This window comes from Nerophis lumbriciformis, linkage group LG29, assembly GCF_033978685.3.
Source record: "Nerophis lumbriciformis linkage group LG29, RoL_Nlum_v2.1, whole genome shotgun sequence".
Lineage (NCBI taxonomy): Eukaryota > Metazoa > Chordata > Actinopteri > Syngnathiformes > Syngnathidae > Nerophis > Nerophis lumbriciformis.
In genome coordinates, this window is record NC_084576.2 from 15,871,472 (window position 1) to 15,884,435 (window position 12,964).

At 35.9% G+C, this 12,964-nt stretch overlaps 2 protein-coding genes across 2 annotated transcripts in view; one reads left to right on the forward strand and one right to left on the reverse strand.

Annotated features, from left to right (window-relative positions):
* Positions 1 to 3,464: 3,464 nt before the first annotated feature.
* sin3aa (SIN3 transcription regulator family member Aa) overlaps positions 3,465 to 12,964 on the reverse strand; it is an 82,591-nt gene continuing 73,091 nt past the window's right edge. Inside the window, exon 22 of the mRNA XM_072911871.1 lies at positions 3,465 to 3,482. The gene's annotated coding sequence lies outside the window, so the exon portion shown is untranslated. The remainder of the gene's footprint in view (positions 3,483 to 12,964) is intronic.
* Positions 4,775 to 12,964, forward strand: part of crabp1a (cellular retinoic acid binding protein 1a) — a 32,045-nt gene continuing 23,855 nt past the window's right edge. The window contains exon 1 of the mRNA XM_061924910.2: positions 4,775 to 4,942. Coding sequence (XP_061780894.2) covers positions 4,873 to 4,942 — 70 coding nt within the window. The 5' untranslated portion in view covers positions 4,775 to 4,872. The remainder of the gene's footprint in view (positions 4,943 to 12,964) is intronic.

Consider the following 12,964-nt stretch of genomic DNA (forward strand, 5'->3'; position numbering starts at 1 on the left):
GGGCTGGGCGAACCGAGGAATAAAATAAATGTTCAAATTTCGGAGTTTTTAAAAATTTGTTTATTTATTTTTATTTGATGAAACGGTGGTTATTCATGTATCCACTGAATTATGGCGGTTGAAAGGGGACATAAATAAATACATCTTTAAATATTTACTAAAATGTGTCAACTAAAATTGAAATCAAATAAACACATGTTATTAAAGGTGTCATTACTTTATTAAATGTAACATTTTATTTATTTATTTATTAAACAATTTGATTAATTATTCCCACAATTGTATTCATTTATTTCACTTATTTAATGAACCTGTGTGGAAGTTTCATGAATTAATTTTATACGTCAAATTCGCACATTAAAGTAAATTAAATAAATAATCAGATTGTGGATCATTAAATAAACCATTAAAATAGTACTTACTAGGATTTAATTAAATCGTGAAATAGAATAGAATAGAATGGAATGGACTTTATTGTCATTATATTTGTATATAACGAGATTATAAGGACTCCAATTTAAGGTGCAGTAGTGGGAACAAATATGGGATAAAAATAAATTACACAATAGGTAATACAGATAAAACTAAGAATTGAAATAAACAGACTACTATCCAATAAAAATAATTAAGCAACCCTGTACAATATACAAAACACTATGCAAATACAAAATACTGTACAATATACAAAATAAGACAAAAGTACCGGAGTAATAAATAACTAATCACATTGTGAAATAATTAATTAAATAGGGAAATTAATATAATTTTACATTGAATTAAGGGCATATATATTTATTTAATTCCAATTGTAAGTAATTATTGACACATTCAGGTAATTATTAAAATTAATTCTGTCCCATTTTGACATTCTTTATTGGACATCAAGCATCGCTATATCGGCTATATCTTGACAGCCATTTATAGCAATGATGCGAATTTGTTGTTTTTGGAAATGTGCAGTTATTTGGGGGGGGGGGGGGGGATTCAAATCAATCGGTTTATGTTTTTATCCAAATGTAGTGATATTTTAGATATTTGTCCTTTCATATTTAAAAAAAAGTTGAAGTAAAATTGGGCTATCTGGGAACATCAAGCAACAACCGAGGAATAGAATAATTGTTAAAATGTCTGAGTTTTTATTTATTTTTTATTTGAGGAAACGGTGGTTAATCACATGTCCACTAAATTATGTAGGGTGAAATGGGACATGAATAAATACACTTTTAAATAATTTAATCAAATTAAAACAAAGTAAATACATGTTAATAAAGTTGTCATTAATTCATTTAATGTAACATTGAATGTTGTCTGTCTATCTGTGTTGGCCCTGTGATGAGGTGGCGACTTGTCCAGGGTGTACCCCGCCTTCCGCCCGATTGTAGCTGAGATAGGCTCCAGCGACCCCCCCGCAACCTCAAAAAAAGGGACAAGCGGTAGGAAATGGATGGATGGATTTTATTTATTAAACAATTTGATTAATTAATTCCACGATTCTAATAATTTAATTCACAAGTTCATGTTTTAAGTTAAAGTTAAAGTTAAAGTGCCCATGATAGTCACACACACACACTAGGTGTGGCGAAATTATTCTCTGCATTTGACCCATCACCCTTGATCACCCCCTGGGAGGTGAGGGGAGCAGTGAGCAGCAGCGGTGGACACGCCCAGGAATCATTTTTGGTGATTTAACCCCCACTTCCAACCCTTGATGCTGAGTGTCAAGCAGAGAGGTAATGGGTCCCATTTTCATAGTCTTTGGTATGACTCGGCCGGGGTTTGAACTCACGACCTACCGATCTCAGGGCGGACACTCTAATCACAAGGCCACTAAATACTTAAGTATTTAATGAAGCTGTGTGGAGTTTTATGAATACATTTTTTTATAAAAGACTATTAAATAGATGAATACATTGCGAAATCATAAAATAAATCACCAACTAGTTACTACCAAGATTTAAATGAATCATAAAAAAATATAACATTTTTGAAATAATTAAATAGTTAAATAAATATAATTTGGCATTAAATTAAAGACAAATTTGTCTAATTCCAATTTTAACCAATTAATGACACATTTAGGTAATTATAAAAATATCCCATTTGACATTCTGTATTGGGGCAGCACAGTGGTAGAGGGGTTAGTGCGTCTGCCTCACAATGCGAAGGTCCTGAGTAGTCGTGAGTTCAATCCCGGCCTCGGGATCTTTCTGTGTGGAGTTTGCATGTTCTCCCCGTGACTGCGTGGGTTCCCTCCGGGTACTCCGGCTTCCTCCCACCTCCAAAAGACATGCACCTGGGGATAGGTTGATTGGCAACACTAAATTGGCCCTAGTGTGTGAATGTGAGTGTGAATGTTGTCTGTCTATCTGTGTTGGCCCTGCGATGGGGTGGCGACTTGTCCAGGGTGTATTGAACACCAAGCATCGCGAGCTATATCTTGAAAGGCGTTTATAGTTTTGCTGCAAAACAAATTTTGGGGAAAATTTGCAGTAATTTGGGTGGATTAAAATCAATAAATTTATGTTATCAAAATGTACATTCAGTTTTTATTAAAATTTAGTAATATTTTTTAGATATTTTTTCTTCATGTTTCAAAAAAGTTGAAGTAAACTTAAATGTGCTGGGCGATACTGACAATTTTGGTATTGTATTGGTATTACCAGGTAAAGCATATTTATTTGATTCTATTGCAGGGATACAAATATGGGAACATCAAGCAACAAGGGATAAATAAATACATTCTTAACATTTCGGAGATCTGATTTTTATTTTTTATTTTTTTTGAGGGAATTGTAGTTCATCGTGTGCCAACTACATTTTTAAGGGTCAAACAGGACAGAAATAAATACAACTTTAAATAGTTACTCAAATGTGTCATCAATTAAAATTTCAATTAAATAAATAACTATTAAACGTGTCAATAATTAGTTAAATGTACAATTGTATGTATTTATTCATAAACCATATCATTATTTCGCCATTTTGGAAATTGATTTCTTGATTTCATGTTTTAATTCATTATAAAAGATTTAAATTAAACTGTGTGGAAGCTTCATGAGTTTATTTTATCCATCAAACTCACCCGTCTATGCAAATTCAATAAATCATTAAATTGTGAAATCATTAAAATGGCAATTACAAGTACATAATTAAGTCGTGAAATAAATAATTGAATTAGGAAACTGTGGAGGGGGGGTGTGGCCTGCGGGCCTGCCGCGGAACGGGGTGTGCCAGGACCGGCCTCGAAGACAGCGACAGGTGCGTAGATGGCCCAGGTCAGATGTCGCCTTTATTAGCAGCAGCCGGGATGAGACACATAGTTGGAGTTGGAGGTGCTGCTGAGCGGATGCAGGAGAGAAAGACAGTTTGCTGGAAAGCAAAAGACTTGCACTATTTGATGAAAATAAAACTGTGTTATAACCTGAATTCCGGGCTCTCCTGGCAGTGTGTGGTGGTCCGAAGAACCCACTAGAGGGCAACCTCTACAGAAACAATTCATGAAATATTAAAATTAATATAATTTTACATCAAATTAATTAAGGACATTTATTTATTTAATTCCAAATTTAACTGATAATGACACATTGAGGTATTTATGAAAATATTAATTACTTCTGTCCCATTTGACATCTGTATCTTGACAGCCATTTTTAGCATTGCTGCCAAATCTGCTTTAATTTGGGGGGATTAAAACCAATCAATTTATGTCAATAAAATGTAAATGTTTTTTTTTGTCAAAATGTAGTAATATTTCGTAGATATTTGTCCTTTCAAGTTTCAAAAAAGTAGATTTTTGTAAACATGTGTTGTAGTCTTTACAAAATCGTATTCATTGTAGTATAAACTTTGAATTAGAGATGTCGGCCGATAAATGTGTTAAAATGTAATATCGGAAATTATCGGTATCGGTTTTTTTATTATCGGTATCGGTTTTATTTTTTTTGTTTTTTGTTTTATTATTATTTCTTTTATTAAATCAACATAAAAAAAACAAGATACACTTACAATTAGTGCACCAACCCAAAAAACCTCCCTCCCCCATTTACACTCATTCGCACAAAAGGGTTGTTTCTTTCTGTTATTAATATTCTGGTTCCTACATTATATATCAATATATATCAATAAAGTCTGCAAGGGATACAGTCCGTAAGCACACATGATTGTGCGTGCTGCTGGTCCACTAATAGTACTAACCTTTAACAGTTAATTTTACTCATTTTCATTAATTACTAGTTTCTATGTAACTGTTTTTATATTGTTTTACTTTCTTTTTTATTCAAGAAAATGTTTTTAATTTATTTATCTAATTTTATTTTATAATTATTTTTTTTTAAGTACCTTATCTTCACCATACCTGGTTGTCCAAATTAGGCATAATAATGTGTTAATTCCATGACTGTATATATCGGTATCGGTTGATATCGGTATCGGTAATTAAAGAGTTGGACAATATCGGAATATCGGATATCGGCAAAAAGCCATTATCGGACATCCCTACTTTGAATGTATGTTGTCCACCAACTTCCTGAAGACATTTTTTTTTTTTTTTTAATTTGATAAAATATATATTTATTAATAATTAGATTTTGTTTTGTATTGTATGCACGAACGGGTCAACAACAATCAATGAATACAGTACGATGCTACTGAAGTATGTAATAGTTCCTGTCAATAAACTCCTAAACACGTGAAGTTTGAAGAAATTGGAGCGTGTGAAGGATGAAACCACATTTTATTGGAGGCAAGCCCCTGCAGACGAGACAGGAGGAGGAGGAAGAGGAGGGTGAGAAAGAGTGAAAGAGAGAGAGGAGAGCGAAGGAAGGCAGACGTCCGAGCGTGGAACAGGTTCTCCCTGGCACTAACTCAGCAGACATGTCCAACTTTGCCGGCACCTGGAAGATGAAGAGGAGTGAGAATTTTGACGAACTTCTCAAAGCTTTGGGTGAGTATATACGTCTTCCCCTTCCTCTTCTTCTTCTTCCTCATCATCATCGCTGCATGGGCCTCACATCCATCACGCACAATGTTGCGGCTCTTTTGGGAATGGCATGCATGCCCTCCAACAACATGGCATTGTTTGGAGCAGCTGCCTCATGGGAACGGAGGCGGATGAGATCTCGATGGATGATGATGACGCTTTTATTTTTTCTAGTGAATGCCGAATTCCAGCCTCAAGTGGCATTGTTGTTACCATGACCATATTATCCACATGTAAGCCTTTTAAGTAGGCCACTTTTGTGTCTTCTTCTTCTGTGCCGCCTTTGCTTTGGGACGCATTAAGTGGGTCAGTCAATTGTGTTTGTGTCGCGGCACCCAAGGGGCGAGAGGAAGGGCTGGGGGGGGCCTACATGTTGGGTACCCTCTAAAGTCGGGCACAATCCTCACTCACATGTCAGGCGACCTTGTTTAACCGACTCTCCCACAACGTAACGAGGAATAATCAGTTCCCGTGTCAAACTGCGGCCGGCGTACAACCGTTATCAGATAACGGCTGTCTCGTGATGACGTCATACAGGGGGGGGATTTCTCGTGATTCTCACAACTTTCTGCCGTCCCGTGCATCTCTGTCCTGGCTGCTCAGTACAATATGGCCACCCTTATTTGTCCTGCCATGGGCAATATCATTAACAGTTCGGGCTTAGTTTTTACATTGCCAGGAATCAAACTCGGGCCCTACACAATTCCGCCACAAGGGATACAACATATGTATGCAAACTTTTTCCTGAGGGCCGCTTATTGAAAGTCATAGATGCATCAGGGGCCAGGCGGATATTTTTGTATATATTTTCAATGTTGTAAAAAGGCCAAACAAATGTATAAATGTTTAAAGACAAAAATGTGTTATTATTAGTTATTACCATTATTAGCAACGTTTCATCTTTTTCTCTTGACATTGTACCTTTTATATATATTTTTTTTTACAATTTTTTTTAATTAAATTTTAATTTTGAATCAATATGGTACCAACCCAAGACATTGATATAACGTTGATTATACGTACTTGTCCTTTAAAACTGACTTTGAAACAACGCTGCAAAATAGTTGTATTTGTAAATTGAGACAACGTTGTTATCAAACGTTGGATCCACGTTGTTGGTTGGGAAATGACCAAAATTCAATGGTCAAATCAACGTCAGAACCCAACATCGATTAAACGTCGTCAGAAAGCATGTTGTTTCAACGTTGTAGAATATTGGCTGGGAAATGACCAAAATTCTAAAGTGAAATCAACGTCAGAGCCCAACATTGATTAAACGTCGTCAAAAAGCATGTTGTTTCAACGTTGCATTTGTTGGGAAATGGCCAAATTTCAATGGTCAAATCAACATCACCAGCTGACATTGAATAAATGTTGTCAAAAAGCATGTTGTTTCAACGTTGTATTTGTGTTGTAGAATATTGGTTGGGAAATGACCAAAATTCAATGGTCAAATCAACGTCAGAACCCAACATTGATTAAACGTTGTCAAAAAGCATGCTGTTTAACGTTGTATTTGTGTTGTAGAATATTCGTTGGGAAATGACCAAAATTCAATGGTAAAATCAACATTAGAACCCAACATTGATTGAACGTTGTCAAAAAGCACGTTGTTTCAACGTTGTATTTGTGTTGTAGAATATTGGTTGGGAAATGACCAAAATTCAATGGTCAAATCAACGTCAGAACCCAACATTGATTGAACGTTGTCAAAAAGCATGTTGTTTCAACGTTGTATTTGTGTTGTAGAATATTGGTTGGGAAATGACCAAAATTCAATGGTCAAATCAACGTCAGAACTCAGCATTGATTAAACGTTGTCAAAAAGCATGTTTCAACATTGTATTTGTGTTGTAGAATATTGGTTGGGAAATGACCAAAATTCAACGGTCAAATCAACGTCAGAACCCAACATTGATTAAACGTTGTCAAAAAGCATGCTGTTTAACGTTGTAGAATATTGGTTAGGAAATGACCAAAATTCTAAAGTCAAATCAACGTCAGATCCCAACATTGATTAAACGTCGTCAAAAAGCATGTTGTTTCAACGTTGCATTTGTTGGGAAATGACCAAATTTCAATGGTCAAATCAACATCACCAGCTGACAATGTCAAAAAGCATGTTGTTTCAACGTTGTATTATTGTTGTAGAATATTGGTTGGGAAATGACCAAAATTCAATGGTCAAATCAACGTCAGAACCCAACATTGATTAAACGTTGTCAAAAAGCATGTTGTTTCAACATTGTATTTGTGTTGTAGAATATTGGTTGGGAAATGACCAAAATTCAATGGTCAAATCAACGTCAGAACCCAACATTGATCAAACGTTGTCAAAAGACATGTTTTTTCAACGTTGTATTTGTGTTGTAGAATATTGGTTGGGAAATGACCAAAATTCAATGGTCAAATCAACGTTAGAACCCAACATTGATTAAACGTTGTCAAAAAGCATGTTGTTTCAACATTGTATTTGTGTTGTAGAATATTGGTTGGGAAATGACCAAAATTCAATGGTCAAATCAACATCACCAGCTGACATTGAATAAACGTTGTCAAAAAGCCTGTTGTTTCAACGTTGTATTTGTGTTGGTTGGTTGGGAAATGACCAAAATTCAATGGTCAAATCAACGTCAAAACCCAACATTGATTAAATGTTGTCAAAAAGCATGTTGTTTCAACGTTGTATTTGTGTTGTACAATATTGGTTGGGAAATGACCAAAATTCAATAGTCAAATCAACGTCAAAACCCAGCATTGATTAAACGTTGTCAAAAAGCATGTTTCAACATTGTATTTTTGTTGTAGAATATTGGTTGGGAAATTACCAATATTAAATGGTCAAATCAACGTCAGAACCCAACATTGATTAAACGCCGTCAAAAAGCATGCTGTTTAACGTTGTAGAATATTGGTTGGGAAATGACCAAAATTCTAAAGTCACATCAAGGTCAGATCCCAACATTGATTAAACGTCGTCAAAAAGCATGTTGTTTCAACGTTGCATTTGTTGGGAAATGACCAAATTTCAATGGTCAAATCAACATCACCAGCTGACATTGAATAAACGTTGTCAAAAAGCCTGTTGTTTCAACGTTGTATTTGTGTTGTAGAATATTGGTTGGGAAATGACCAAAATTCAATGGTCAAATCAACGTCAGAACCCAACATTGATTGAACGTTGTCAAAAACCATGTTGTTTCAACGTTGTATTTGTGTTGTAGAATATTGGTTGGGAAATGACCAAAATTCAACGGTCAAATCAACGTCAGAACCCAGCATTGATTGAACGTTGTCAAAAAGCCTGTTGTTTCAACGTTGTATTTGTGTTGTAGAATATTGGTTGGGAAATGACCAAAATTCAATGGTCAAATCAACGTCAGAACCCAGCATTGATTGAACGTTGTCAAAAAGTATGTTGTTTCAACGTTGTATTTGTGTTGTAGAATATTGGTTGGGAAATGACCAAAATTCAATGGTCAAATCAACGTCAGAACCCAACATTGATTGAACGTTGTCAAAAAGCATGTTGTTTCAACGTTGTATTTGTGTTGTAGAATATTGGTTGGGAAATGACCAAAATTCAATGGTCAAATCAACGTCAGAACCCAGCATTGATTGAACGTTGTCAAAAAGCATGTTGTTTCAACGTTGTATTTGTGTTGTAGAATATTGGTTGGGAAATGACCAAAATTCAATGGTCAAATCAACGTCAGAACCCAGCATTGATTAAACGTTGTCAAAAAGCATGTTTCAACATTGTATTTGTGTTGTAGAATATTGGTTGGGAAATGACCAAAATTCAACGGTCAAATCAACGTCAGAACCCAACATTGATTAAACGTTGTCAAAAAGCATGCTGTTTAACGTTGTAGAATATTGGTTAGGAAATGACCAAAATTCTAAAGTCAAATCAACGTCAGATCCCAACATTGATTAAATGTCGTCAAAAAGCATGTTGTTTCAACGTTGCATTTGTTGGGAAATGACCAAATTTCAATGGTCAAATCAACATCACCAGCTGACAATGTCAAAAAGCATGTTGTTTCAACGTTGTATTATTGTTGTAGAATATTGGTTGGGAAATGACCAAAATTCAATGGTCAAATCAACGTCAGAACCCAACATTGATTAAACGTTGTCAAAAAGCATGTTGTTTCAACATTGTATTTGTGTTGTAGAATATTGGTTGGGAAATGACCAAAATTCAATGGTCAAATCAACGTCAGAACCCAACATTGATTAAACGTTGTCAAAAGGCATGTTTTTTCAACGTTGTATTTGTGTTGTAGAATATTGGTTGGGAAATGACCAAAATTCAATGGTCAAATCAACGTTAGAACCCAACATTGATTAAACGTTGTCAAAAAGCATGTTGTTTCAACATTGTATTTGTGTTGTAGAATATTGGTTGGGAAATGACCAAAATTCAATGGTCAAATCAACATCACCAGCTGACATTGAATAAACGTTGTCAAAAAGCCTGTTGTTTCAACGTTGTATTTGTGTTGTAGAATATTGGTTGGGAAATGACCAAAATTCAATGGTCAAATCAACGTCAAAACCCAACATTGATTAAACGTTGTCAAAAAGCATGTTGTTTCAACATTGTATTTGTGTTGTACAATATTGGTTGGGAAATGACCAAAATTCAATAGTCAAATCAACGTCAAAACCCAGCATTGATTAAGCGTTGTCAAAAAGCATGTTTCAACATTGTATTTGTGTTGTAGAATATTGGTTGGGAAATTACCAATATTAAATGGTCAAATCAACGTCAGAACCCAACATTGATTAAACGCCGTCAAAAAGCATGCTGTTTAACGTTGTAGAATATTGGTTGGGAAATGACCAAAATGCTAAAGTCAAATCAACGTCAGATCCCAACATTGATTAAACGTCGTCAAAAAGCATGTTGTTTCAACGTTGCATTTGTTGGGAAATGACCAAATTTCAATGGTCAAATCAACATCACCAGCTGACATTGAATAAACGTTGTCAAAAAGCCTGTTGTTTCAACGTTGTATTTGTGTTGTAGAATATTGGTTGGGAAATGACCAAAATTCAATGGTCAAATCAACGTCAGAACCCAACATTGATTGAACGTTGTCAAAAAGCATGTTGTTTCAACGTTGTATTTGTGTTGTAGAATATTGGTTGGGAAATGACCAAAATTCAATGGTCAAATCAACGTCAGAACCCAGCATTGATTAAACGTTGTCAAAAAGCATGTTTCAACATTGTATTTGTGTTGTAGAATATTGGTTGGGAAATGACTAAAATTCAATGGTCAAATCAACGTCAGAACCCAACATTGATTAAACGTTGTCAAAAAGCATGCTGTTTAACGTTGTAGAATATTGGTTGGGAAATGACCACATTTCTAAAGTCAAATCAACGTCAGAACCCAACATTGATTAAACGTCGTCAAAAAGCATGTTGTTTCAACATTGTATTTGTGTTGTAGAATATTGGTTGGGAAATTACCAAAATTCAATGGTCAAATCAACGTCAAAACGCAACATTGATTAAACGTTATCACAAAGCATGTTGTTTCAACGTTATGTTTGAGTTGCTTAACATCCGCACCTAATTCAACAAGTTCTCAACGTTGTTTTCATGTCTTGTGCCTGCTGGGAATTCCTGGTACCTGGGAATCGATACCGGTACTCAACAGTCCCAATTTGTGTTCATGTGTAATAAATGTTCTTTTGTTTCACAATAAAATAAATATTTTTAATTTAATACTTAACAATGAACTGATAATAATAACTGTGCTGTCCAGTTGTAAGTATTATAGAATGGACTTTGCATTAGGTTGTAATTCCAAGGTGTTACATGGCAGTAGTGTACATGCTACGCTGTGTTGTTTACTTAGAGAGTAGCCTTTGCCATTAGGCTGAATCTAGTCCTTCGTTGAGTTCGACAAAGTGTTTATTCTGTAAGTATTGTACTTGTTACACATCAGCTGTTTGATTGTAATGTACATCTTGGTTGTAGTTTTCTATACCAAATTTGGATGTGTTGAAATCGTCATGTAAAACCGTTAATGCTAATCAGTAGCATGTGAATGGAAAAGTGCTGCTTGACTGCTTGTTTGCCCGCAAAAGTGTTTGAGTTGGCCGAGTCTGCAACCGGACGTGACGTCACGTGCAACAAAAGGTATCGAAATACGGCATTGTTTGATTTTACGCGAATTGATACCGGTTAGAGTAGTACCGACGGAATTTGGTCTGTACTCATTAAAGTACCGAATTTGCAGGGTAATGAAAAAACAAGCCACCCAGTTCCGCACTTTGGACACCCCCTGCATTAATGTCCCATCCCATCTTATTATGAGTCGTGGTTGACGGATGACATTTTTTTTTTACACCTAACTCACAGGTGTCAAACTTAAGCCCATGGAGGGCAGCTCTGGCCCGCCACAGCATCTAAAATGGCCCACCACATCATTTAATGTGGCCCGCCACAGTATTTATTGTAGCCCGCCACATCATTTAATGTGGCCCGCCACAGTATTTATTGTAGCCCGCCACATCATTTAATGAGCCCGCCAAGTCATTTTGTGACTTTATTTAAAGTCGCCCATGATGTGATTTTGTGTGGTCTGCCACATCATTTAACGTGGCCCGCCACATCATTTAATGTGGCCCGCCAGGCATACAAACTGGCCTGCCACATCATTATTGTGGCCAGTGACATAATTTTGTGTGGTCTGCCACATTACTTTATGTGGTTTGCCACATCATTTTGTGTGGTTTGCCATGTAATTTTGTATGGTCCGCCACATTATTTCATGTGGCTCGCGATGTCATTTTGTGTGGTCTACCACTTATTTTACACGGCCTGCCAAATTATTTTATCGGCCTACCACATCATTTTGCGTGGTTCGTCACATTATTTTATGTGGCCCGCTACATCATTTTGTGTGGCCTGCCATATAATTTTGCATGGTTCGCCACATTATTTTATGCGGCCTGCCACACCATTTTATGTGGTCTGCCATGTCATTTTGTGTGGTATGCCACTTTGTTTTAATGTGGTCTGCGAAAGTCTGGAAATTATAAAGACTTTTCTGACATAAAAAATGTACTGCATGCAATTGCATGTGTTTTACACTCTAATATTATCGGATCATGCATGTTCTAAGAATATTTTTCTGATGATCAAAATTAAACACTGAAATATTTGCTTGTCTCTTTGATTTACAATTACAGAGAAAGTTATCCATCAATACAGATAATATAAATTGGAAAACAACCTCACGTCCCTGTTACACCCGCTGAATATTAAATATTCTTTAGTTCCTAAAACTGGAGATGATCAGACTGACATTGAATGGTTGTTCTACAAAATTCCAAGAAGTATGGGGTGCTTCCCTTCAATATGTAAAAGAAACTGATCTTTAATTTAACTTAGACTAAAATGCTGTATACATAAATTAACTAATACTTTTTAAAAACGTTTAATTGTTATATATTTGCCCTGAATGCAGTTGTCTGTGGCTTTGTGGCAATATTTACCCGTACCAATTTCATATACAGTCTAGGTCAAAAGTTTACATACACTTGTGAAGGACATGATTTCACGGCTGTCTTGAGTTTCCAATCATTTGTTCCTGGGATTAAAGGCCTCACCTTTTCTCCTCCAAACATATTGCTGGGTATTGTGGCCAAACAGCTCCATTTTTGTTTCATCTGACCACAGAACTTTCCTCTAGAAGGTCTTATCTTTGTCCATGTGATGTCAGATGAAACAAAAATGGAGCTGTTTGGCCCCAATACCCAGCAATATGTTTGGAGGAGCAAAGGTGAGGCCTTTAATCCCATGAACATCATGCCTACCGTCAAGCGTTGTGGTAGTATTATGCTCTGGGCCTGTTTTGCTGCCAATGGAACTGGTGCTTTACAGAGAGTAAATGGGACAATGAAAAAGGAGGATTACCTCCAAATTCTTCAGGACAAGCTAAAATCATCAGCCAGGAGG